The sequence below is a fragment of the Lethenteron reissneri genome, chromosome 25 (assembly GCF_015708825.2).
Source record: "Lethenteron reissneri isolate LAM-NWPU_2019-01 chromosome 25, ASM1570882v1, whole genome shotgun sequence".
Lineage (NCBI taxonomy): Eukaryota > Metazoa > Chordata > Hyperoartia > Petromyzontiformes > Petromyzontidae > Lethenteron > Lethenteron reissneri.
In genome coordinates this window covers 17,214,922-17,242,064 of record NC_083803.1, presented here as the reverse complement: position 1 = coordinate 17,242,064, position 27,143 = coordinate 17,214,922, and the positions used below count along the sequence as shown (strand labels likewise).

General features: G+C 53.7%; 1 protein-coding gene across 1 annotated transcript in view; it reads right to left on the bottom strand.

Annotated features, from left to right (window-relative positions):
- Positions 1-1,009: 1,009 nt before the first annotated feature.
- Positions 1,010-27,143, bottom strand: part of SOS1 (SOS Ras/Rac guanine nucleotide exchange factor 1) — a 40,084-nt gene continuing 13,950 nt past the window's right edge. The window contains 23 exon segments of the mRNA XM_061559565.1: positions 1,010-3,924; positions 3,926-4,501; positions 5,222-5,331; positions 6,036-6,303; positions 6,727-6,843; positions 7,873-8,045; positions 8,359-8,476; positions 9,045-9,207; positions 10,162-10,281; positions 10,520-10,748; positions 11,308-11,411; positions 12,233-12,355; positions 13,022-13,103; positions 13,918-14,611; positions 15,469-15,748; positions 16,244-16,371; positions 16,753-16,851; positions 17,473-17,583; positions 18,263-18,406; positions 19,314-19,526; positions 19,856-20,020; positions 20,486-20,617; positions 21,587-21,712. Of these exon segments, the coding sequence (XP_061415549.1) occupies positions 3,706-3,924; positions 3,926-4,501; positions 5,222-5,331; positions 6,036-6,303; positions 6,727-6,843; positions 7,873-8,045; positions 8,359-8,476; positions 9,045-9,207; positions 10,162-10,281; positions 10,520-10,748; positions 11,308-11,411; positions 12,233-12,355; positions 13,022-13,103; positions 13,918-14,611; positions 15,469-15,748; positions 16,244-16,371; positions 16,753-16,851; positions 17,473-17,583; positions 18,263-18,406; positions 19,314-19,526; positions 19,856-20,020; positions 20,486-20,617; positions 21,587-21,712 (4,494 nt within the window). The 3' untranslated portion in view covers positions 1,010-3,705.

The window sequence follows — 27,143 nt, the reverse complement described above, 5'->3', positions numbered from 1 at the left end:
CTCGCTGTGTTCATTCACTGCGATCAGCGCCCGCTACTGTGGACATCCAAGCGCTGTAAAGAGTACACTCGTTTTTTCCTCCCCAAGTACTCGACCTTGGTCGATGGGAGACCGCTCAGTGCTATAAGCGACCAGAGACCCCGGGGCAGCCGCGAGCGCGAGGCCCACCACAGCGGTGCGCTCGAGAGAGAAAGAGAGAGGGTGCAGTGGAGGCGCTTCCTGCGCGCAAAGGCATCGATGTGGCCAAGGCTCGCCGAGTGACGCCGGGCCGCCACCCCCACGGCGTTCGGCGTTTGACGGACGCAGTGCTCGGACGGTCGGCAGCGCGTGACCGGCGCGCACGCTGCCGTGACGGCCGCACGAGCGTGCTGGATAACGTTGGGCACGGCGGGTCCGGGCTGAGTGTTTTGCCGCCAGCTCCCGCACCTCCGATTAGCTAGGGTTGGCTACGTACGGTGTGGAAGAAGTTCAACGTACACATAGTACGTGGCACATGTGCAAAGCCCGATTCTCCTTACTTGCTGCGTCACCGTCTGTGCGATTTCAGCAGAAACGTTATGGTCCATTGGCTAGAGCAGAATGCATTTCCACATAAGTTATCAAAACATTAGTATTGAGTTAGTTACACTAATAACAGTGAATTACATGACACTTGATTATCCACTCATCTACGGATAAAATGTGCCTTACAAATGTAAATTTGTTATTTCAAATGGTTATCGCCGTTGTTGGCCACATCGAAAAATTGCAACCGCCGAGGTTATGCCACCGCAGGGTGGCAGCGACAAGTTGAACACTGGTCTGGGCTCGAGACCCCTCGGTGAGCATTCAGAGCAACGATCCTACGATTCGTGGCCAGCTGCACGTGGCAAGGTGTCCACTGCCACTTGGGTCTCGAAACAACTTGACGCCTCCTACAGACAGGACCGTGTGCACATCAGCTCCGAGCTGCTTTTGAAGTGTTTGTGTTTTGGCAGAAAAAAATGAAACATTTTCTCCGAAACAAAAATTGCAGTTTTCCCTCATTTTATTTAATTACATTTTTCTTCCCGCGCTGTAAGAAATAACGTCGCTTATATGCAGGTCCGTGGCTACGGCACAAACGCAAACGCTGCATGATTTACGGCAACTTTCACCGTCAGGAAAATTACATAATCATGTTCATCAATGGATCTGGGAATAAAATATTAACGATAGAAAAAAACTAGACAGGCCCTTTTGTAAAATGTTGATGGGGAACAAAAAAAATAACAATAAAAACACAAGGCTGTGTCAAGAGCCTTGTGCGAGTGCGTGTCGCAGTTAAAACATTTTGCATCCTTGGTACACACTGGGGTCACATCTCTCCTCCCAACAACCTGGCAGACACAAGAAGCTTCCAGAAAGAAAACGTGACATTGAAGGCGACGGGCAGGCGAGGCCCTGGAACACAGCCAGCTCGTAGGTCAGCACACGACACCGTTGCCGGAGTTGAACGTTCCCCGCTCTACACCGCAAACCGAACCGTAAAGGGGAAGATGCTCTCATCGTGAATGACATGGGTGCTGCCGACACTGAACGTAGGGAACCCCAGCCAGCTGTAGCTGTCATGGCAATCGCTGGACACAGACGAGGCTTAAATAAGGACACTGCGGCGCTAGGTTCTGGTTCCAGTGTCGATCCCAACCCGACAACAACAAAAGAAACTAAATATAATTTCGCTGTAGGATTTTTGCCAGAGACAATGGCTGTTAAGGCTGTGTCATACAAACTCGAGCCGTGCAGGGTAATGGATAAACCAGGGGTTGAGTGTTCATATAAAAAATATATGGAAAGAAATAAATAAAAGGGACGACATTTGGAAAAGTGCCTACATTGCCGAAACAGAACGCGAGGCTCCGGCAGCTTCCTTGCCGGTCCAGGGCTGCTCTCTCCTCACCACTTTCCGTCGCCTCAGCGCGACGCTCAAGGTTACGATGTACGGCGGTGCCTTCCCAGAGTCAAGTGGACGTTTCCTCTTCTCTTTGTAACTCCATGATTGCGTTTAAACTTTGCCCCTCCCCGTGCGGCTGTGAGCAGTCGCTCTGGATGCGCGGGGTTCAAGCACGCTGCTCCCTCCCCGTCGTGACGATGGGATCGCGAGACCCCTTTTGACACCCCCCCTCCCCTCCCCGGCCCCGTGCTGAAAGTGGCCAAGCCCATGGGTGCTACTCTTGGTTCCAGCCGAGAAGGAACAGATATTCATTTGTATTGGTGGGCGGGGGAGATGCATGATAACCGTGCTCGGTGCAAGTCACTTCTAACCGATCAACATCCCTCATCTCTCTAACTTGTGTCTCCCTCTCTTCTCTCTCATCTCGCTCGTCTCTCTTGCTCCTGCCACAGACACTATTTCCCGGTGCAAACATCCGCGCCACTGCTTCAAGTCAACATCACGATGCGCCAAGTTTTCTTTTTTTGAGCCGAACAAATATTCAGAAAATCTTATCACGACTTTTGTTTTTTTTTCCACGGGCTGTTAACTTCCTGGCAGCCAAGACAGGGGGGGGGGGGAAGGGCAGCCGCACGGGAACGGCGTTGGCGTTGCGAGGACCTTGGCAGAACTGGGCGTTCGCGCGTCTGACGAGGACCCGACGCCGACACACGGAGGAGATGACAACTCGGGAGTGCGGAGCTCTCGGCTTGGTCTCAGATGCAAACCGAACCTTCTCTTGTTTTGCTTTTTTTACGAAGCACTGCTCCAGTTTGTTGCGGACGCACGCAGTGATTTCAACATGATGAACATTAAAAAAATTAAAATAAACCTTTGTAATAACGAGCAAAGATAAAAACGAAAACAAACCCAAGAGGCGGTGTTCGATTGTGTACAGGATACAGCATGCAGTGTCGCGGGGCCGGCTGCCGTCTCTCCACCTGGCCCGCGACGATGGCGGACGCGGGGAGCGCCCTTCCCGGCTCGCCTCATTTGAACCAAAATCAAAGGCGCCGGAGAAGGAGAAACCCCGCCACGATTTGTGTACAATAACAAATAAAAAGTAAACACGTGATTTTTTTTGTATGAAATAAAATTAAAAACACACCAACGACCAAAAATAAAACAATCCGGGCCGTTTGAGTTGCGCGGAATTTCACAGTCGTCATGCTCGCTCGTCACTGAGCAAAAAACCGTATCTGGCTCAGATGGACAAATGTATTCTTCTTGTTTGAGATTAATACAATTAAACATGACCAATAAAATAATACCAATACAAAAAAACATGAACATCATCTGCAACAAAAACTAATTAGAAATAAAATACAAAATGCGCAAAGAAATAAAAAAATAAACCGTCAGGCTTGTTGTGCCGTTTAAATTGGGCAGGGTGCTTGCGGCTGGGGTTGCTTGCGGCTGGGGGTCTGGGCGCCCCGTGGCCGGGGGGAGGGGGGTCCTCGCTCGCTCGCTCCTCAAAGACGATGACGACGCAACAGCGCTCGGCGCTGGTCGACGATAACACACGCTCCCCTCCTGCTGCTCTTCCGCCTTCTCGACAGTGTTACTTTGCGAACTCTTGATTTTTAAAGATCGTTTTATATATTATCATAATTATTACTAATATTATTATGAGCATTATTACTATCATAATTATTATTCATAATAACGTTATGATTATTTTACAACAGTTTGTGTTTTTTCTTTACGTCACGTCGCCGTCTTGATTCGCGGCTTTGTGTTTTGTTTTTTCTCCGCTAGGGGGCCTCCTGCGAGGTTGCCCGCGCGCGCGGCGTGGGCGGCGTCGACAGCTCGCGCTTGTACGTCTTGGGGGGCAGCTTGGGCAACGGCGCCTGCGCGTTCGCCGCAGAGGACGGCGAGGACGACGAGAACGGCGCCAGCGAAGACGAGAGCGACGACAGCGACGGGGAGGAGGCGAAGGAGGCGGAGGACGACAACGACGGCAGCGACGGCGGGAGTGGCGGCCGAGCCGGATCCGGTCGCGCCCCCGCTCAAAGCCGCGACGCCGCCGCCGCCGGGTGGCGTGGGTCGCGGAGGCAAGGGCGGCCCCGGCGAGGGCGGCGGGAAATCGTCGGCGTCTTGGTACGAGAGGTTCTGCGGGAACGTCTTGAGCGGCGGAGGCGGCGGCGGCGGGGGCGGCGGCGGAGGCGGGGGCGGCGCGGACGACGGGTTGCAGAAGCGCGGCAGGCGGCCGGGCGGCACCGGGGCCAGCGGGAAGGGCGACTGCTGGCCCGTCGAGGGCACGGGCTGCGTCGTCGTCGACGCCGTCGTCGTCGTGGTGGAGGCCGGGGGAGGCGGCGTCGGGGGCAGCGAGGGGAAGGAGCAGCAGGCCGAGCCGAAGGACTCGGGCGGGCGATAGTTGACGAAGGTCTCGGGCGGCCTCAGCGGCACGGGGGGAGGTGTGTGCGAGCGCGGCTCGCGCGGCGGGGGCGGCGGCGGGGAACTCTGCGGCAGCGAGGAGCGGTGGTAGGAGAGGCGCGTGGGCAGGCGCGGCGGGATGGCGGGGGGGCTGTCGGGAGGCTTGGGCATCATCTGAGCGGGCGTGGGGGGGGGACAGAGGGAGGCGCCGGCGGGGCGCGCACGGCCACGCGCGCGCGTCAACACGTGGGGACACAAAGACAAAGATCCCTCGCGAAGCCTTAACCGACTGTTGGGGCGGGTGCTGTTAGCGTGCACGGTAAGCACACGTATATATAGACTGGAGGGGCAAATGCTGTTATAGAGCACATACTGACATCAGCATGGTAACATGAAAAGGAGGTGTAGTCAGCACCCACACCTGGCCCCCTTTGCCTCCCAAGTGCTCGTGTTTACACACCGTGCCAGATATTTGGTACCGATGTTGGCCAAACTCAGGTTCGTCGTGCAGTGTGCCAATCACTACACTTTCACAAACCAAGACCCCCTGTATAGCCTTAACAGACTGTAGGGGCAAGTGCTGTTAGCGAGCACCTATGAAGGCCAGCACGGCACACGAGGGGGTGGGTGGCCAACACCACGCCCGACTGCCTTTGTCTCCCTAGTGGAAATGTTTACACACCGCACCAGGTACTCATTTGAGGCTGAGTCGACCTAGGGGAGGCCCGAGACCGGTTCAGATAAATCGTCACTGGTGTTGGCCGTGAGCGGGAATCGAACCCGGGTCGCCAGGTTTCGTAGCGCAGCGCGCTAACCGCTACACCACCGCTCCCCCACAAACACACACACACACGCGCACACGAGTGCGCACACAAGCGCATGCCAATTTGTTACCTTGGAAGGTGAGGACTCGGTGGGCGCGAGGTCGGGACGCCGCCGAGGGGGAAGGGGTGGAGGCACGCAGCACTCCTCCGCCCGGGACAAACTTGAGATGGATGGGGATCCTTGGCGGGGGCGAGGACAAACGGGGGGAGAGGAGAGAGGCGGCGTTTGGTTCTGCGGCTCTCAAAAGTCGCCCGCTTAAGCCGGTGCCGCTTAAGAACGCAACCTACAGTCTCGTCGACGACCGCGTCTCGCCGACGTGACCACCCTCGCCGTTCCTGGCAATGCAAATGTCAGTACGGGCAGTGCCACTGCAGCACACACAGACCTTGAGAGAAATGCATCGATTTATTCAGACCAAATAAATGACGCTGGGTGCTGCGGTCACTCAACTGCGGCCTCCCAACACCCTCAATCCCCCCCTCTCTCTCCTGCCAGCAAGCGGCGCCGCTTGTGCTCTGGCGCAGCCTTCGCCATGAAAGGCTGTGCACCGAGCCGTCTTGCAAACCAAGTAAAGCCGAGTCGATAAATTGACAACTTAAAAAGGACTGATCGTACCAGCTACAATTAAAACGACACACGTGTTGGCTTCAAATGTGTACGTGGATATACAGATCTTGTCAATCCACTGCTGGATAATGGCCAAGTCAGTTATTTAATTGTAAAGGATCTTGAGATGTCACTTGCATTTAGATGCTATATATAAAACCGAGCGATGTGATGCGCTCTGTGTAATGTCACCACCACCGTCACCACCAATGCCACCGCCGTCACCACCACAATCACCGCTGCCACATCGTAGCTCGCAGCCCGAGTGTCGACTCACGCGTGGCCGGGAAGGTGGAGCTCTCTCCCTCGCCAAACACGGAGCCCGTGTCGGAGGCGGCCGAGTGTGGCGGCGTGAGCGGCGTGTTGGGCGAGTTGGGCGTCGAGGCGGCGCCCGCCGTCTCGCCGTCGCTCTCGGGGATGCGGCTGTAGCTGATCTTGCGCGGTTCCCGCTCCAGCGCGATGGGGTGACCGCGCAGCGTGCCCGACGCGGAGGTGTGCCGCGGGCGGATGCCCGGCGACTTCAGCGGGAAATTCGTGCGACGTTGCTGTGGGGGCGTGGGCGAAAGGGGTCACCGGGTCAAGAACGGATGGGGACGTCGCCAGTCGGTTGTTGCCAGCGTGGATCGGTGCCCTCGTCTCCGTCACACTGCCATTGTGATCGCACCGTCAGAAACATCTTCACGCAGTTAAAAGTATTTGTATTTTTTACTTTAGTGGTATAACGTTTAACACAAATGTGTCGTAGTAAAGTAAACGAACAAACTCTCCTTTAATGCTGTAATCACGAGCATCGGCTGTGCTGCGCCGCTGTATGTACTGTATGTAAAGTCGCGACCACGTGCGTGCCGATGCGCGCGAGCTCGTGTTGACGCACGCGGTTGTTGGGTGCACGTTTTGTTGGCGTGAGGAGACGCGAGGCCGCGTACGTGTACACGCGTGTACGTGCGCACCGTGCGTCCGGCACTCACAAATCTCGTGGGCTGCTTGGCGTGGCGAGGCTCGATCTTCAGCGACTCGTCGAAGAGGTAGTCCATGAACTCCTTCTCCTCCATGTTGCCCATCGGGTTCAGGTTCTCAAAAAACCTCTGCGAGGGCCCAACGGCAGAGTCAGAGGAAGCCGCCCCGTGCGCACGCAAATTCCCCGCACGGACAACAAGCGGCGCCACCCTCGCCCGCCAGATCGCGCCGACAATTGCGAGCGCGCGATTGGCACGGTTGGCTACGCACGACGTGAAAGAAGTTCAACATAGATACGTGTATACTTGCAAAGAACAAAGAAGGGTGCGAGAAAGGACAGAGATGATTGAATCTCGAGAAGGGAAAGGAGGAAGACTTAACGAGTTTGAGCCTGAGCAGGAATAATTAATAATATAAAAGAAATAATATTATAAAGATGACCAGACCACAAACAGTGGTTGATGCAGACGTGATTCCTTGTAAAAGGTTTCAGTTTCGTCTTTTAACATCTCAACACCTGTTTTGTTGCCAGAAAAAAAGGGGAAAAACCTATTATCATATTTTGGCACTGGCAAAGGAGGTCCCATGATGATCAGACAGGTGATACGATGGAGATGGTTTGGGCACGTGTTGAGAGGAGTCGAAGAAGATGCAACGGGAAGGGCTGAGGAGTGGAGGGAGACCGAGGGGGTGGGATGGGAGGATGCGGTTGGACACTGAAAAGGAGCACGTGGAGAGACAACATCCAGGCAGCAGACCTCAAAGCAATAAATGGGAGTTTTAGTTGTGGAGCAGTGTGACCAGCGCATATGGTGTGTGATCGTGAGGTGTAGTGGTTAGCACACTGCTCTACCAATCTAGAGACCAGAGTTCATTTCCCACTCATGAGGACCCCCCCGAGGTCAACTCAACCTTAAATGAGAACCTAGTATGGTGTGGGTATACATCTCCACTCGGGCAGCCGGGCGTTACACTGGCCAACCCCCCCCCCCTTCGTGTAGTACCGTTCTGGCCTTTGTCGGTGCTTGCTAATAGCACTTGCCCCAACAGTCTGTAAGAGGCTATACTGGGGGGATCTTTGTGATTGTGTGAGCAGGTGTGTATGTGATTGAGCCAGAGTGTGTGCGCGCGTGTGTGTGTGCGCACGAGCCACTCACCCGTATGTCGGGCTCGGTGCGCAGGCAGTACGGCTGGTTCTGGTACTGTTGGATCTCGCCCGTGATCTCCGCCACCTTGCGCCGTTTGCTGAAGTTTATGAGCTCCTTGCCGTGCCGCTTCAGGAAGTCCGGGTTTCCCTCCTCCGTCTTGAGAATGTTCGTAAGGTAGATTCCTGCGTGGGATTGTTACAAAACGAAAATCACGCCAACCACTGCAGGAAGTGATCATGCTCCATAATTAAGTCGACTCAGCTCATCACGCCTAAAGGGTCACTAAAACAGGTACCCCATTGTTGTAAGTTAACAGTGGCCGTCCTAGAGATAGCGACTGGTCGCGGCCACAATAATATGAAATGTCCACCACTAGCTGACGGCCACCAATGACGATGGGCACTGCCCACAGGTCATCGTCACGGAGACGGGACTAAGACGAAGGCGGGGGAGCGCATTGCGGGGGTCAGAGGCGGTCTCAGGTCGAGGTCGTACCGAAGAACGGCACGCAGGGCGGGTTGATGGAGCGCAGCTTGAGCTGATACTTCTTGTAGTGATCTTCCATGAGCTCCGACGCCTCCTCCAGCGCTTTCCTCTTGCTCTCCGCTACTTTCTGAGAACGAACAAAGCCCGAGCGGGCGGACGAGTGAGCGAGCACGCACAAGACAGTGCAGCAGACGCGCGTACACACACTCATCAATCAAACTTGAATAGAGCGCTCAAGGGAATGCTGATGCAACGATCAAAGTTGCCTTGTATCAACGTACAGAATGCACGCACGCACACGCGCGCTCGCCCTTAAAAGCCTGCAAAAACGGTCCAAGAAAATGTTGTTCGTGAGCCCCTTTTTTAAGGCCAGTATGGCACAAGTAAAATTGCAGAGGCAGCACCACACATGGCCCGCCACCTTTATATCCAAATATCGGACCCAAATCGCTCATTTAAGGATCACTGGCCTAGCGGAGGTCTGAGACAAGTTCCGAGACCGTTAAACTGATAAGTCTCACAACAACAACATCAAGTATTGTGACGTGATCACATACAGGCACACTGGGGCACACACAAGAGTCTCGAGTCTGAACTTGAACATGGGCAAGGAGTTGACAGCAGTCACCGGGGGCAGGAAATCTCGGCGTGTGTACCCCCAACAGACGACACAGACGCGGGCACGCGGGCGTCACCTCGAGCGTGTGGTGCAGGCGGTAGACTGGCGCCGAGCTCATGGCGCTCACCACCTCCAGGACCCCGTTGAAGTTGTTGAGCTCCTGGAAGACCTGCGCCACCTCGATGATGCGCGTCATCACCGCCACGCGCTCCTCGAAGTTCTCCGCCTCCACGAGGCACCTGCGTGCAACGACCCCCCGGACAGAAGCGCGCAGGCGGACAAGGGATGTGAGCGGTGTGGGGTGGCATAAGAGGAGATGACGGACACAACACGGCAACAGAGCGGAAAGAGGAGACGGCCCCGAGACGTGGAGACAAAGTCGACAGCGAGCAGAAGGATTGGTACAAAATAATGGTATACAAATATTGGGTAGTCATATTGTACGTGGACAGCCCTTTGTCAATCCGCTCCTGGATGAGGGCTTCCCCATGCCGTGCGGGCTTATTGAGGTTGACCAAAGCTCACCATATTGGTGGTGAAGGGTTGGTGAAAACGGAGCAAAGATTTGGGAGTTTAAAAGCACGGTACAATGGATTTTGCTACACTGCCTACTGCTGCCTATAACGTAGGTCCACAACCGTTCATCACGGTGGTCACCTATCCAAGCACAGTCCAAGCTCAATCTTGCTTAGTTTCCAAGATCCGAAGAGATTAGTCAAATTTCTAGGTGATCTGGCCATAAGCAGTGGTTGCTATTAATATTATGAAGTTACGTTATCTATCCAGGAAAGCCTCACTCAGTCTGAAAACTTTTTTTCAAAAGAGTGTTACATTGGGTTAATTGATACATTTCTATAGTGTTTTGCCTATGGAAGAAACCTGAGGACTTGGGAGACAACCCACACAAACAAGTGGATAACATTCAAATGTCTGCAGAGACAGACTCGATGATTTATTTGCTGTCCTGCCATCTCCTTCTGGCCTCCCTACAGCTCAATGAAATTTGGGAATTTCACCAACTTTCGTGATTCATCAACCTTTCCCTTGCCTCTAAAGCACCACATCGCATGCAAGCGCCACCACACTGCTACGAGTCGTGTTGACATTAACGCCAAAATCCACAAGGTGGAGGGTTAAAGATAAAAGCTCGTGGGTCAAGGCTTTCCCGCACGGTATGGGCGGAGTTCACTCACTTCTCGAACCACAGCGTGAGGTTGGTGGTGTGGCGGATCATGCGCAGTAGGTTCGGGGAGTTGATCTCCTTGTCCTCCTTGGTCCAGACGCTGCCCACGAGCTCAGAGGGCTGCACCGCCCTGCGTGGAGCACACACACACGTAGTATACTATTGATCAGGGTGTACAAGGGAAATAATAACGGCGACTTATTTACACGAAAAAGCCACGGTGCGGTTGCACCACCAGCACCCTTGATAGCAAGGCCGACTCTGCCGCCTCGCACGCGCGCCACGAGGAAGGGCATTCCTGCCGCCGCTGGCACCGCGCTACCCCCGTCGCGATCACGAGGGGCACCAGCGCCGCTGGCGCCGCTCACCTGTAGAGCTCGGACTCGATGAGTGTGAGCTGGCGTGCGATCTCGATGGGGTGCAGCGTGAGCACGTCGAAGCTGTCCGCCTGGTTGGGCCGGCTGATGTGCCACTCGACGGGTGGCGGGGAGCTCTCGAACGTGAGGCTGTGGCTCGGCCCGTTGGGCTGCGTCTGCGCCTGCGTCTTGCGCTGGATGATCTTGGTGATGGACTCCACCCACTTGCGCATCGCCTTGCCTGGGAGGGGGCGGAGGCACGGGCTCTGCCGGTTAACAGCACCGCTGTCGCCACCGCCGCCGTCACTTAAAGAACGATGCGATTCCCAGATGAGGATTAAAAATCTTGCCTACGCATGGATTCTGTAAAGAATTCCAAACAAGCATTTTTTCTTGGAAGTATTTGATTACCAATAATGTCACTTTCCGAGCCGCACGACGAGATGATGTCAGGCACGACAAGATGACGTCAGGAGCCTTGAGATACATGGACACGATGATTCGGTGGGAATGCTCCACGTGCCTTATGCTGCAGAAGCCATCGGCTCAATTACTACATGGAATTCGTTTTATTTCTAATAAATATAGTAAAGCTACGTGATAGAGTCAAGTCATGATGTCACCGTCTGACTTATGAATGACCACACTCCTGTGTGACACACATGACCTCATTCTCGCGTGACATCACTCACCCGTGACCTCACTCCCATTTGACCTGACGACCCTGTGACCTCGCCTCCCACCCCCTGCCACGCCCCCACTAAGCACGCACGCACAAACGTGCCGCGGGCGCCACTCACCCCGGACCTCCCGGATGAAGTCCTCCAGGGTGCTGAGCAGCTGCGGGTCGCGCTCAAAGTCGTAGAAGTGGTGCTCCACCCAGTGGCGGCACACGTTCAGCACCCTGCTCGGCGACACGGCGGATCGCGACGGCGGTTACCGACCACGGCCTGCGCCGTTGCCCGCAGGGCGGCACGCCCAACGATTGATGGGTTTTCGACGACTCCACTTTCTAGCGACCGATAAATATGGGCAGCCAGCAGAACTCGTGCAGCTCAGATGGCATTCGAGAACCCACAGGCTTTAAGATAAAACCCAACATTCTGATTTGTCCCAGAACGAAAAGGGAACTTGCAGAGGCTTAAACACAAAACCCCAAGACCATTAATACCCCGAGAGCATTAAGAAGATCTCCACAACTTGAAGATGCCTGCTATTTATTATTTTACCAAGAAATCATCAAGACTTTTTGAAGATTTCAAGTCTCAAGAATTTTTCAAGAATATCCAGGATTGGGATGTTTTTTTAGTTATTAATGTTTGGCACATGTGAGGAGACCAGAGAACCTGGAAAATACCCAGGCATATGAGAGGATAACACTCAAAAACCTCACACAGATGGATTAAAGAATCAATTTGTTGTGATGTGATCTCCTGGCTTCTTTAGAGCCCAGCCGGTTTGGGAGTTTCACAAAACTGTATCATCCCCCACCTCGTCTCTCAAGTACCAGACCAGTGGCAGGCGCCACGGCACCGGCTAAACCCCTCAGTCTCACGCTCCAAGTGCCGTACGAGGACTTGGAGGACTCCTCCAGTCCCTCAGCTACAAAGAGAACTCCCACAATTCCTAAGGCCCCTAAGGGCCACACAAAACTCCCATCGGCCTCATCGGTGACCACCACCAGCGGAGCATCGACGAGCACGCGGACACTCGGGGCGGACTCACCTGAGCTGCACGGGCTGCACGTACTCCTTGCGGAAGCGCTTCAGCTCGGCGCTCATCGGCTGCTCTCCCTGCTCCAGCGCCAGGCGGTCGGCGTCCGACGGCTTTGGGTCGGGGATCTTGAACCTGCGGAGACGACAGGCGATGACGACGACGGGTAATGACGGGCGACTTTTCACGAGATGATGACGCCACCCACGCCCGCCCGCCGTCAACTCATCGATTCATTCACAGGGCTCTCCTCAACAACCCGTCGATCGCAAGTGCTAAACATCACGGGCTTGCAGAGGACAACAGCTTAAGTTCATAGCCGATACGATTCTCGCCATCCGCCAATTGTAATGAACGCGTTAAACCTCACTCTGCGGCGAGCGACTCCTGTTTGGTAGGAGTGATGCTCACCAATCACACATGTATGAATGTTAACTATAGACAACTGGTTAGTTAGGAAAATTAAATGGTGCACAAATGATCCAATCACATTCAATTCAGACTATTACACAAAATAATGTGTTCACCATAATGCTACATTTACGAATAATATAAGGAACTGTGGATATTTAATGAGAGAAACACTTAAACCGAACATGATAGTGTTGGTCTACCATCCTTAACTGTTGCTAGAGTAACGCTCAAACACCAACACATGCTTGGCACATGGGATCGTGCGGTTGCTGTTGGAGGGAGCGTGGTGTTCACGATCACGGACGAGCAACAGAGACCGAACGAAAGCAAATACTTAGCCCTCGCCAGAACGCAACTCTCTACGACACCACCGTGCAGCCTCCTCACCGTTCGATGAGCAGATCCAGCAGCTCCTGGGGTTTGCAGAACGAGCGGTACGTGGTCAGGAAGGTTCGCACAAAGTTGGGATCTGTGCGGGGAAAAAACCACAGACAGGCGATGATGATCCGGCCGCATGAAGCACTGGCATGGTCGCCCTCGGGCACCTGCTCGCTGTCAAGGATGACCAACACAAGCTCATCGCCAGGATTCCCACATCCTGGCGATCGATGACCGTTGAGAAACCGTCGAGGACTAAACGTGGCTTCAGACAGCAACGCGAATTGGAAAGTGACAAGCGATTGAAGGCAGAAACTCACAACAAGACTGCAAGCTGTGGTTATAACCGGAGTCAATTCAAGAAACGTAATGACTCTTACGCACGATCTTACTCTAGCTGTGTCTGTTCCTGGCCATTTTATATTATACGCGAAGGGCCTTTGCTTTGAAGATTGTGATTACAACATTGGTGATTAAATTGAATTACGCAGAAAAGAGTCAGAGTCTCAAGACTCTTTCAGGACGAGTCTGCATTGGGATGTTTTGCCAGCGAAATAAGTTCAACATACATACATTAAGGGAGTGTTTTGCGTGTGGGATGAAACCAGAGTGGCAGGGGATAACACTCAAAGACTTGTACTGCCATCTCCTGGCTACCTCTCAACCCAGCGGGTTTTTCCTTTTGGCAAATGCTTGCGAGCTACCAACGCTCGCGAGCTACCAACGCTCGCCTGCAAGCAGCGGTGAACCGCGGGACTGCCAGCGTTCTACACGCAAGAAGAATATTTCCGTGACGGTGAACGAAAGCACAAAGAAGGAACTACAATTCCCATGCGATTCACCAACGCCACCCTCCTCGACTGCTGGATCGCAGGGCGAGCCTGCCGCCGTCTCCGGGGCCGTACCTGCATACATGTGGTACGTGAGCCTCTCAATGAGCTTGAGCACGGTGCCTCCGCGGATGATGGGGATGCCCGACTTGGCCTGCACGCTCTCCTCGAACACGATGTTCTCGTCCGAGTCCTCCAGGGCGAAGCGGTAGTCGCTGGGCGCCGGCAGCCGCAGCGGCCGCTCCTTCTCCTCCTGCGCCAGAGCGGCGTCGAGCATGCGCTCCAGGGTGCTGCGGTACTGCAGCGCGATCAGCGCCGCCATCCACGCATCCTTGTCGTCGGCCGTCCGCGCGCAGAACACGATGGACGTGCCGCCACCGCCGCCTCCTCCGCCACCCGAGCCGCCGTAGCCGTAGCCGCCGTTGCCCCCGATGACGATCATCCCGGCGCCGCCCATCCCGCCGCCGCCGCCCATCATCATCACGCCGCCGCTCACCATGCAGACGCCGCCGCCGCCGAGCCCCCCGCCCCCGCCGGGCCCTCCGCCCACGCCGCCGCTCCCGCCGCCCGGCAGGCCCGGCAGGAGGCTGCCGGCGGAAGAGAGAACGCCGCCCGAGGCCAGGCCGGCCGCCACGCCGGGGCCGCCGGGAGGCAGTCCCGCCAGGCCCGAGGCGCCGTCCGAGTCGCGGCACGTGATCTCGAAGGCGTGGCGGTAGTCGGAGGAGTCGTCCTTGTCCGTGATGCGCGCCTTGCGCACCTGCAGCTTCTCCTGCGCGGCAGGCAACAGCGGATCGTCCGAGGCAGGTTTTAGGTCACTCCCAGTGAGAACTATGCCGATTTTTTTAATGCCGACTGTGCGCACACTGATATCATGACGTGAGATTAAGTATTCGGAATGCTAGCAAAGCGGTCACTAAACGCGCATGTTACACAACAACCAGTGGGTTGCAATTCCACAGAAGTACTGAGGTGTCTTCAAAGTGACCTTTTTATTCACAATCAGCGGGTGCTGCACTTTTTCCCCCAAATGCCCTGATACAGAGAAACATTTTCAATGCACAGCAGTCAAAACAATATTTAACATTTTCAGAACTGGATTTTATCCGAGTGAAAAAATAGTTGGGAGGTTTTATGTTTTGTGCAGTCATTGGTGCCCAGGCTGAATGTGTTACTCACAGATGGCTGGAACCTGGAGTCGAGCCCAGGGTTTCAGTGGTGCCAGTGGTTCCATCGCTCGGACCTGAGCTACGTGGAATTGCGTTCTTTGTTGTGGCCAGTGCGCTCAACTCCAGGTCCCAATGTTCTCTAGCCCACATCCTGTCAGCCCAGCCAACCAAGACCTCTACGTGCATGCTGCAACCGACCCAGTCAACTCAGCCAATTTATTCTCGCCTGCCAAAGGACATCACTGAAGGGACCCCACACAAGCCTAACCTCGATAAATATAATAAACCAACAAAAACAACAGCAGCCATCGATCTCCACTAAGTGAAGATGACGCCACCGTAGCTACGCGCACAACCGCACGCCAGCATCCAAACAAACTCCACCACGAGCGCCTTCGCGTTGCTCCTTTCCCCACCCTCTCATGTCCCCCCCCCCCCCGCCGCCGCCGTGGTCGCCCACCTTGAGTCGGTACTCGGAGCTGCTGCTGGAGCCCGGCAGGCGCGGCGGGCCGTGGTGGCCGAGCGGCTTGCAGCTCACGAGCAGCCCGTCGAACAGGAAGACGTAGCGCTCGTGCTTGGCGCCGGCGCGCGCGAGGGGCCCCTCTGTGAGCAGCTGGCTGCAGCACTGGCTGATGTCGCGGCCCTCCCAGCCATCGATGCTCTTCTGGATCTCGTGCATGCGCCGCAGGGCCAGGTGCTTGCTGCGCATGGGGCTCATGTAGAAGCGGTGCGCCGGCTCGCTGGTGCCCGCGGCGTCATGGAACGGGGCAGGTGGGCGTGAGGGGGGGGGGGAGCAGTGGACGGACGCACGCACGCACCGCCACGGGCGCACACAGGGGCACGACGACACGTGTACACGCGTACAACAAAAAGGCAGAAATCGCCCGATTAGACTCACAGATTGTGGAGGCAAGCGCTTTTAGTGAACGCCTGTTGAGGCCCGCCTGACTAGGAGGGCTGGTGCAATAGTGTGCACCGTGGATGCTCAGCCACTTTTGTCTCCCCAGTGCTGTGCCAGACGGTCATTTGAGCCGAGTTAGAAAAGAACGAGGTTCAGACTCAGATACCGCTCATGACCGAGCACTCCCCTTCACCAACACTGCACTGATCAGCAGGTGGGGGGGGGGGGGGAGTACGAGTCACGCCACCCCCGAAACCGGCACGGAGCGGGGGAGGCACACGGATCCAAGTCGCAGAGCGCGTGCGGAAAGACAGAGAGAGAGCAGGCAGCTCACCTGAGACGGCGCTTGGGCAGGTGGCGCGCGCACGTGCGCTCGATGCTGCTCTGCAGGTTGAGCAGTGCCGTAATGGCCTGTTTCAGGCACTCGCGGTCCTCCTCCTCCTCGCTCTTCTCCTCCAGTTGCTGCGCGTGGTGACGCAGGGAGAGAGGGGGGGCGGCGAGGGATGGCAAAAGTGGGAGCGTTGACAAGAAAGACGCGGGGAGAGAGGCAGAGAGATGACACGATGGATGAATGATTGTCGCGTTAGCAAACTCTTGTTTGTGGGGGACAGCACGAGTATGAGTAAGTGAGCGTGAGTCATTGAGTGAAGGATTTATTGAGTTGAGGGGGTAAATGATTTAGTAAGTGGGTCAGCGTGTGGGTGAGTGAGTGTGTACGAGTGAATGTGGATGAGAGTTCGAGTGTGTAAGAGTGAGGGTGCTGAAACGAGAGTGTTAACGTGAGTGTACGTCAGCAAGTGTGCAAGGGCGCGATGTCAGGTGACCAATGACAGCCGCCCCCACCTTGAGCAGCTCAAAGTAGTGCAGGCAGTGGTAGATCGGGCGCAGCAGCAGGCGCGGGAGCATGTACTGCACTGCCTCCTTGAAGCCCTCACCAATCGACTAAGGGATACACAAAACCACCAACACACACACAGAAAGAATGCCCCATATAGCCATCACAGATTGTTGGGACAAGTGCTGTTATCGAGCAGCTATGAAGGCCAGAAAGGCACGCGAGGGGGTGGCCAGTACTACACCCGACAGCCTTTGTCTCCCCAGTGGCGATGTTTACTACACACCGTGCCAGGTAGTGATTTGAGACCGAGTCGACCTAGGGGAGGCCCAGGACTGGTTCAGAGAATTGTCAATGGTGTTGGCCGTGAGCGAGAATCAAACTCGGGTTCCTGGGTTCGTAGTGTAGCGCGCTAACCGCTACACGATCGCTCCCCACCCACACACCCATGTAACACACACACACGTGTGTACAAACACCCACATACACACACACACGTGTAAACGCCACCAATGTACACACCCACGTACACGCACACACCCACACACACCCACGTACACGCACAAACGTACGCATGCAGACACGCACAGAATCAGCCGTCAAAAGAGATGAAGCTGTGTACAAAGTGCGATGAATTCTGAAGCGATCACACAAGAGTGGGTGTGTGTAGGGAAGTGGGTGGTGAGGCAGGGTGTGTGTGTGTGGAGGGCCGTAGGATCGAGACGCACGCGGAGGTAGTTTGCGGCCCCAGGCTTGGACATGAGGCCGAGGAAGTGGTCGTGGTAGCCAGAGCGCAGGATCTCCTGCGTGTAGATCTCGTAGGGGTCAAACGCTTGCTCCTAGTCATGGAGGAGAGGGTGGAGATAAAAAAATATATATTAACGTCGTCAATTCAATTCAAACATTTCTTACTACACTGCATTGCGGCTAGTTTTCGTCTCAACCCAGAAAAAGCTCTCCCAACTCAACGCATGTTTTCTGTGACCCCCGATCAACAAGCTTTCAACCCTCCACCCACAATCCTGGGTTTTTTCGCCTGTGACCTTTCTGCGAGTCTTCTACAGTATGACCACAATGCCAAGGCATCCTGTCAGGGAGTCATCACCACTGCAGCAATTATAGCTGCATTTGTTTTGTAACCTTCTATCAGCCAGCGTTCAGCACTCCAGCAAATGCAGGTCATGTCCCTTCACCCCCTCCCCCGCCCACCCCATCAGTAAACTTTCATTGCTAAACGAGGGCCCCTGGAATGTAACAAGGCGAGCACAGAAGTTGCAGTGGTGGAACATTGATTGTTATTGTTCACAGGTGAGTGTGCATGGGTGAATGGGTGAGCAGCTCAGCAAGTGAGCGAGTGGGCAGGTGAGAAAGAGAGAGTGAGCGACTGAGGAGGTGAGTAGTAGAGTAAGGTGAGCGAGTGAGCAGGTGGTCGGTGAGCGAGTAGGTGAGTAGGTGTGCGAGTAGGTGAGCGAGCAGGCGAGCAAGTGAGCAGGTGAGCGAGTGAGCCAGCGTTGTCACCTCAGCCATGTCCTCGAAGCAGCTGCCCACGAGCGGGTGAGGGCTGCTCTCATCTGTCATCTCGACCGTGTCCTCCATGAGGCCCAGCAGCTTCACGGTCAGCTCGTGCACGTCCAGGATGCGGCTGAACACCATGTCCAAGTCCTGTGGCGCGGTGCGACACAGCACGGTGAAGCGACGACATCCTGTGGCACCGCATGGCCAGTAAAGCACAAGCCTGACCCGGCGCCTGAACACACTGGTGATCGATCCAGAGGTGGCCGTGTGGCTTGGGAAGCTGATGCTTCAACTGGGTGAGAGCATTAGGCCAGCACTGCTTCAGGCGTGGAGTTTGAATCACAAAGATTAAAAAGCCGTATGTAAATTTATGTTACATATTGGCTTATACCAGCCCTGAGGGATAGGTTTGCAACTGTGTTTTAAATGGCACACGTTCGCAATGAACCACTCTCTGCCTTGTGGTTTGTGGGCAGACACACATGCGTGCACACCAGTGCGCACAAGGACAACAAAGATTCCATGCGTAGTCTACACTGCCTGCTGGGGCAAGTGCTGTTCACAAGCACATAGAAACGTTGATATAGCACACAAAGGGGTGGTCTGATCAATTGTACACCTGGCTGCCCCCCATACGCACAAGCATGCATGTACATATACATAAAACAGCTGCCATTTGCCATATGAAGTGTGGATAGCTCGCTGGCAGGAAGTAACAGGACGACTAAGGCATTATGGGTTGACCGAGATACACCACCTGCACTCCCCACTTTGCCGAAATTCGCACGTAGACACACGAATGGACACAGACGAACAAACACGCGAATACCAGGGCACGCACGCACACACGCACACCAACAACAACAGTCGCCATTTGCCACTAAATTACGGTGACGTCACCACAGAGCCTGTACCGGGGCTAAGTACACATAGCACGTGAGCGTGAGCATGCGCGCACGCTCACGCACGCGCTCACACACGCTCACGCACGCGCTCACGCACGCGTTCACACACGCTCACGCACGCGGGCGTGCACGCGCGCACGCTCACGCACGTGAGAGGAGAAGAGGCCCGGCGATGACGCGAGTGGCTCGCGGAAGACGCGCAGGATGAGGTTGAGCTCGCGCAAGTACTGCCGCTCCTCGGCGATGAGCGCCTTCACCAGATCGTCGTACGTCTGCTCGCACGCCGCGCTCGGCTCCTCGTCGCCCGAGAGCACGCTGGACAGGTCGGCGTCGTCGTCCTGCTGGAACATGTCCATCAGCACCTGGGTCGGGGGGCGGTGGGGGGAACACAGCGGGACAGACGGTGTGGCTCAGTCACTCGGCCAGGAGTGATCGTCGATATGAATAACACTGTTAGTGATTCCATGCTATATGTACCAGATAATGAAAAGGAATGACTCGTACATTCCGGAATTTTATCGTGACCCCTTATCGTAAAAATTCGTCTGAATCTCTACATGCAGAGTCGTGTGCATGCGAGTTTTTATGGCGACGTTGTTTGATGTATGTTGAACTTCTTTCGCACCGTACGTAGCCAACCGTGCGTGCGCCACCGTCGCTCCACAGCCACTAGCGGCGCATTTGCAGGTACCTTGTCGGCGCACATGGCCACCTTGATGTCCTGCTGGGTGATCTCGAAGTGGCGGATGTTGCGCACGTAGTTGCCGGCCAGCTTGAGGATGTCGGCCGAGATGTACTCGAGCACGGCCACGATGTAGGTGGACACCTGGTGGTCAATCCGGTAGCCCAACACCTCCTGTGCACCACCGGCAGCGGGGGTCAAAGGCCAAGAGATCAGAAGAGAGGTGGCAGAAAACGGCCCTTCAGATATCAACTCCTCACGGAAGAGGACGACGAGGAGGGATTCAATAATGCACCAATGAATCTATTAAAACCAACTCGTACATTTAGGGTACAGTAATTGAATGACGCGTGTAAGAATCAATTACTTTTTCGATATGTGTATGTCGTGTGTAATGGGATCGCACGATCCTCGTATCCACTAGCGATGCTACATTCACCAAAGGATCAAAGGGGAATAAGAACGAATAAAGGAGAAGAGTGAGACAGGGTAAGTTGAGCGAGACGTCGAGACCGAGCGAGTGAGATTAAAAGACGGAGCGAGGGGTGGGAGGGAGAGGCAGCGAACGGACGAGGAGAGGAGACGGGGAGAGAGGAGACGCGCCGACACCGAGAGATCGAGGGGACCGAGCGGGGCCACCTTGAGGAGCGGGTGTATCTTGTCGACGGGGAGCAGGAGGGGGCTCCTCCGCTTCCTCTTCTCGATGGCCGACTGGGCGTCCCCGATGGCCCACGTCTCAATCGGGTGCGGGAAGGTCTTCTGGACACGCTCCTGGGAGCACACAATGTGACAACGCAACACGCACATAGTTCACATAGTCACACACGCAGTCACTCACGTACATTGTCACACACGCAGTCACACATGCACAGTCATAGTTATTGTCACTCACACATGCACAAAGTCACTCACGCACAGTCAGACAAGCAAGCACAGTCACTCACACACATAGTCATGCACACGTAAGCACGAACGCAAACACCGCCGTCACCGTCGCCGCCAGCGCGCATGTACTGGGCGCTGAAGTCGCACGCACGCCAAGCCGCATGCGTTGCCACGAACGTTCATGCTGTTCGTGTATTTGCCGTTACGCGCCGGGATTCGAAGCATTGTGCCGTTCAACAGAAGCACGCAAAGTTTTTGCGTAACGACATTTGCGGGGCAGAAGGCAGCTGGGCGTCTTTAGCTGCCTAATGTCCCGTGTCAGAGTAATGAGCCGGCACCCAAGGGCAGGAAAGTCGGAGAACAAGCCTTGGCCGTACGAGTGAGAGAAAGCGCCGGCAGACAATAACCGGGCAAGGGCGCCTTCTGGTTTTAAAAAGGGCTCTCGCTGCGGCGAGTTGGGCAATACGTCGGTGTGTTTGCATTTTTATTTGACTTGCACTCATCTGTGAGACCGCAGAAAGGAAAGCGCTAAGTGGCGGGGCGACAGGTGATGTTTGAGGAGTGCGACGCACAGAGGTAATCAATTGTCAGCCAAAGTGCCGGTCCTGTAATGACACAGTGATAAGACAACTTTGGACTGGTTTCGTCCTCATTAGGACTCATCGGTACAGTAGTCACCAACGCACACTACTGCAAAGTCTACCTATGGAAACCATATTTGTGGAGTCCTCACTGTTGTTTGCTTTTTTGTGTTTGGTGTTCAGCATCTCCCCCTCTGCGGCTGCTTCCTACTCCCAGGACCGCCGGTGAACCTGTGATAATCCTGCAAGTTGGGACGCGCGAGGACGTACGCACCTCGACGTCCTGCACGTTGCGCGGCTGCGTCACGCACAGCATGCTCAACAGCTGCAGGATGAGCTCCTCGATGTAGCGCAGCGCGTCGTCGTTGGCGGTCAGGTTCGGGTGCACCTGCCTCTGCACCTGCGCTCATTCACGGGCAGAAAAGGGTCAAGGGTCATCCGCCTGTCCGAGGGCAGCGTCGGTCAACTTTCACGCGTTATCGGACCTGCACCAATCCTAAACCAGACTCGGGAAGAACATTTTTACTGGGTGTGTACCGATTAATTAATTAGAAACAGAAGGCACTTTCAAATTGACTTCTATTGTTGTTGGAGGGAAGCTACCTTTAAATGCCCAGTCGTGTTTTTCACGGGCACCTTCCACAGGTGCCGATTTTGATGCTGCTGGTACCAGTCATCAATAAACCACTCAGCGCCAAGCCCCCCTGTAACCACATCAACCTCTCTTCTCTATCCGGTTACATGTCAATTTAGCCCCCTATATTAAGCCAAAGAGAAGCTACTTAATCGTGCAGTCAGTTGGCATGCGGGCTACATGAACCAGCCAACACATCCTCGCAAGACGGAAAAGTTCACCGAAGGGGGCTATGACCAAATATTTCAAGTTTCTGTGATCAGAAGACAACTTACAATCCATCTTGGCTAAACCCAGGATGGATCATAAGACAGGGCAGCTTGAGGTTTGAAATCAGTGCAGGTGTTCCTGTAATCGAGTCCATGTTTCTCAAGTGCTGTGACAAGATCCAGAGCTGTATGCAGTGCAACAGGCCGGGCAGCCTGCAAAGAGCATTAAACAGTCGCTGAAAAGATGCCGCGTGACAAGATTTAGAGTGCGACCTCTGCTGCCTAACTGGAGCTGGTCGTCGGCACACGGCCCAAATACCACCACCTCATAAACCACCGCACAAAACTCGAATGGAGAATTAAGGATCTGGATTTGTTGAGGACACAGGGTACTCAGGTAGGTGTTTTGTTGGGTCAGATGGCAAGGCCCGATCTCTTGGGGATACGTTCCAGGTTTACCAGTTCATCAGCATGCATACATAACATGGTTGACCAGCAGGGAGACATCCTTTGACCTCACCCGGGTATCAATCACTCACTTGTTTACAAACCCAGACAGCCAAGTGTATTCACACATACCGTATACACAGATGCACAAACACACACATTAACAAATATGTACACATGTTCACACATTAATTACTCATTTAACCAACTGATAAAGACTCATAAGCACTGTTACCAATGTAAAACCTAATGTGAAACCAAAAAATATTCATATGACCTTAGGGAACAGTACATAAAGAGTACAGAAATAGGCAAGCGAAAACTATTTTACAGCATCTCATTGGAAAATATTTGACTAACCCATGTGGAAATATACATTCACATGATTGACTTATTGCATGTCTATCTTGAGTCAAAAGTTCAGTCAGAGGGTCAACTTGGGCCAACATTTTTCTTGGGGTGATAAAATACGCATTTATACACTGGTCCCCCACCATGGGAATGTGAAATATTCCCCGTCTGTTCAGAGCCACCGGCAGGAGAGGAGCGCTTTGCACCTTGGCTGCCCGAGCAGGCAGACGACGCCGTGGCTGGAACTTTGAGTTTTACTGGCAGAACGTGGCCCGAAACCACCGCTGCTTGGTTGCCTGCTATCACTGCCAAGTGCCCTCTACAAAACACCACAGTGGCCCCCCATTGAGCACAGTCGGGGAAAAGTGTACCCAAATTCATTTTACGTACATTTTTGGTGGTTCGTTACAAACCACCAACACGGACCAAAAATGTACGTCGTTCTACAATAATTGTTATGCTTGCTTATCCAAGAAAGCCTCATGCAGTCTCAGGACTCTTTATTCTTCAGGAGTGTCCTGGCAAGTTTCGCTATATTGGGGGGTGATGTTGCTATTTGCAAACCCAATTTAATACTTTGCAGGTAGATTGGGATGTTTGTCAAACACTAGTTCCATTCTCTGTGGGTCTTTCGGTAAAGCCACGTAGATAGAAAAATAATAGATCACTACGTTTCGATCGCAACACAGGCAATCTTCAGGTGAACCAATTTCTCAACCACATCAATTCCATACACCCAGCCATCAAATTCACCATGGAAGTGGAAAAGGAAGGCAAGTAACAATTCTTGGATGTTTTAATCGAAAAGAGACCAGATGGCTCATTGGGACACTGTCTACAGAAAAGCCACCCACACGGATGCCTATCTAAATCCTGACTCCCACCACCATCCAGCCCAGAAGAATTCCCTCATCAAAACCCTACACCATAGGGCCCGTTGCATCTCCGACCAGCAACACCTAGCCAGTGAACTGGAGCACATACACCAAGCCCTCAAGATGAATGGATATTCGGACCACACAATCCGCAAAGCTGTCACCCCAACCTTGGGGAGAGAACCCTCTGAGAATCCAATCAAAAACATCACCTTGCCATACATAGCAGAATTTCCCAAAAAGATTTCCAAAATCATGAACAAACACAAGATCCAGGTTCGATTCAACACAGTACATAAAATTCGTGATCTGATCCCATCTGTGAAGGATGTGATCCCTGACATGCAATACCCCGGGGTGTCTACAAACTAAGCTGTGTCTGCGGCAGTAGTTATATTGGGGAAACTAAGCGACATGTCTCGGACCGTGTTGGTGAACACAAGGCGGATCTGAAACGCGGTAGGACCAATACCTCGGCCATGGCTGATCATCGTTTGAACGCTGTGGGCTCACATTAAATTGATTTTCCCAAGACGAAGGTACTATGCAAACCCACTGGCAATCAAAGATTTGTCCATGAAGCCATCCAGATATATAAACACAGACACAACTTCAACCGAGCAGATGGGTACCAATTGAGCAATCATTGGAAGGACGTAATTAACCAGGTAAAGTCTTAACCTGCCGTGATGTTTTCATCCTTCCTGCCGATGTTAGCTGACTCTCTGAGTTGCATCACTAGGTTGGATGTCTTTGTATTGACAGGCTGGATGTCCTACTCGATCTGCCACCGAAGCAAAATTGACATGCTGATCTCTCACAATACAATGGCCACTTTCACAGCTTCAGGGAGACCATCTCTAGCCCCACCCTCTTACCCTGAGGGGACTCCCATCTCAGGCCTATACAAGACCTTGTATCAGTAGCTTTCTGTCTCTCACCTGAAGACGCATTTATATTTTTACGAAAAATATGAACATCAACACACATTTAACAAATGGGATGGGGGGAAAAAAACTATTTGGAATTAAAAATGTGTGCTGAATTTCTGATCTTCCGTGTGATATATGTGGTTGTGCAAAAAAAATATTTTCAGATGAGACTTGAGTTGTTTATGCCCTTGCTTAAAACCATAAACTCACTGCACTTGAGAAGCAAGTTCAATCACAAGCCACTACCTTGTTTTGAACTCAGGGTGTCAAAAGTAACAGCACAGTCCTCTGACCTTCGAGACATCCACCAACATCACATTACACTTTGGTGCTGCACTTAATTTGGCTGAATCCCAGTTCTAAACATTAAGAATATCACTCTCAGCGGCCGCGTGGATGGGCAAGTGCTGCCCCCAACTGTGTGGGTCAGAGGACACTCGGCGAGATGTCAGAAGGAGTTCCGTGATATCCATTTCCATGGGCCATTCAAATAGATTCTTCCCCTCACAACACGATGCCAATACTTATATTCTTCACAATTACCCTCATGATGATTTTGTGTGATGTACCTATGACACTCTCCGCTGGAGGAAATTACTAATTTCCCCGACAGGTGAGTGTGTCACACATCTTTCTCTCCTGCCATAAACTGATCCACCGCCCCCCCCCGCCCCCTCCCTCCAAGTCGCTGAGTAACAGCCGGTAAAATAAGAGGGCCTCTAATGAGCGGTCACCCAAGAGCGGTTCAGACCGGCTTTGTGGTTACACGTTTTACTGGAGGGCCCAGTGGTGACGAGGCAGGAAGCCAGGGCCGGTACACAGCACCGAGACCCCAGGAGGCAGTGGGCGTCATCTCAGGCCCTGGAGACGTCTTGGCCCACATGGAAGAAGACGCAAGTTGTGTGGTGCGGCTGGTTTGCAGTCGCGAGTCCTTTCACTTCGCAACTGTTGACATTTGCATTGGCGAATGTTTTTGGACAATGCATAATGTGAAACACACCTGGCTTCTTCAAAACCCCACATTTTTGTAAATGTAACCATGAAAAAAATAACGTACGGTCTTTTGTCAATCCACTGCTGGATGAAGGCCTCCTCACACCCCGTCTGTCATGGGGGTTGTTTGATCATACTTCACCGGGCTGGTCAGCGGGAGTTGAAGAGGGGGTGGGGGCGTCACTCGGACTGGTTCAGATATCACTCAGCACCCATGTTAGCTGTGGCCGGGGGGGGGGGGTTAAACGGTGAAATGTGCTAACCACCCTGCCCCCGCTCCCCCTTCCCACTGTAAAACTTAAATACGACCGCGAGAGGGAAAGTAACACCAACGGAGTACGGCAATTTTTTTGCGGTTAGCAGCCAGGCATGCACCCACCGACTAAAAAACGCGTGCACAGTTTTCAGCGGATGAAAACTATGTTAAAATATTTGTTTTTGAGAGCGACCTGCTGGGCTTAACGCTCGCACGCACACAGGCGCACGCAACCAGTCAGTTTTTGTTCGAGCCCCCCCCCTCGCCGTATCGTCTCAAACCGCACCCCGCACCGCCGGTCCGCTGCTAAAGCTAAAGAGTGCAATTTTCCCACAATATTATTGCGTACGGCAACATTGCTGTCCACATTGCTCGGCCTCAATGCTGAGTAAATACTGATCGACGTCAGTCTACGACAGGCAGCTTGGTCCCAACGCCTTTTGAAGCGTATTGCGATGCACATGCAACAGAAGCATTCTGTAATTGGCTGGAAAAGCCATGTGGGTCATCATGGAAGCTTGGACAAATGTGGCCAAATGCTTATTCAGGCACATTGAACCATGTTGCCAAGTGGAGTTGGTTGGAGTGATGGAGGTAGCACTGTTAGAGGTTCTGGTCATTGAAGTTGTGGTATTAGAGGTAGCGGTGATGGAGGTTGCAGTGATGAAGGTTTGTGGTATTAAATGGTGAGATGTTAATAGGTTGCAGTGATGGAAGTTGTGGTGATGGAGGTTGTGGTATTAGATGGCGAGATGGTAAGAGGTTGCAGTGATGGAGGCTGGATATAAGAGGTTGCGGTGGTGGAGGTTCGGGTTTTAGAGATTGCGGTGATGGAGGTTGAGGTGATGGAGGTTGCGGTGATGGAGGTTGAGGTGATGGAGGTTGCGGTGATGAAGGTTGGGGTGTTGGGAGGTAGCTGCATTGGGATTGCAGCATTGGGGGATGACGGAGAGAGACTGGAGTGAGAAGCGCAGGCAGGCGGTGGGCGTGAGGGCAGGCGGGTAGGTGGGAGGGGGCGAGGGGCAATTTCATGCAAAATGATGACGAATCACTCTTGAGTCACGGTCACGAGTTCACGCGCCTAACGTGGGGCGACGCTAGGGAGAGAGTGCAGGCGGGCAGGGTGTGTGCGTG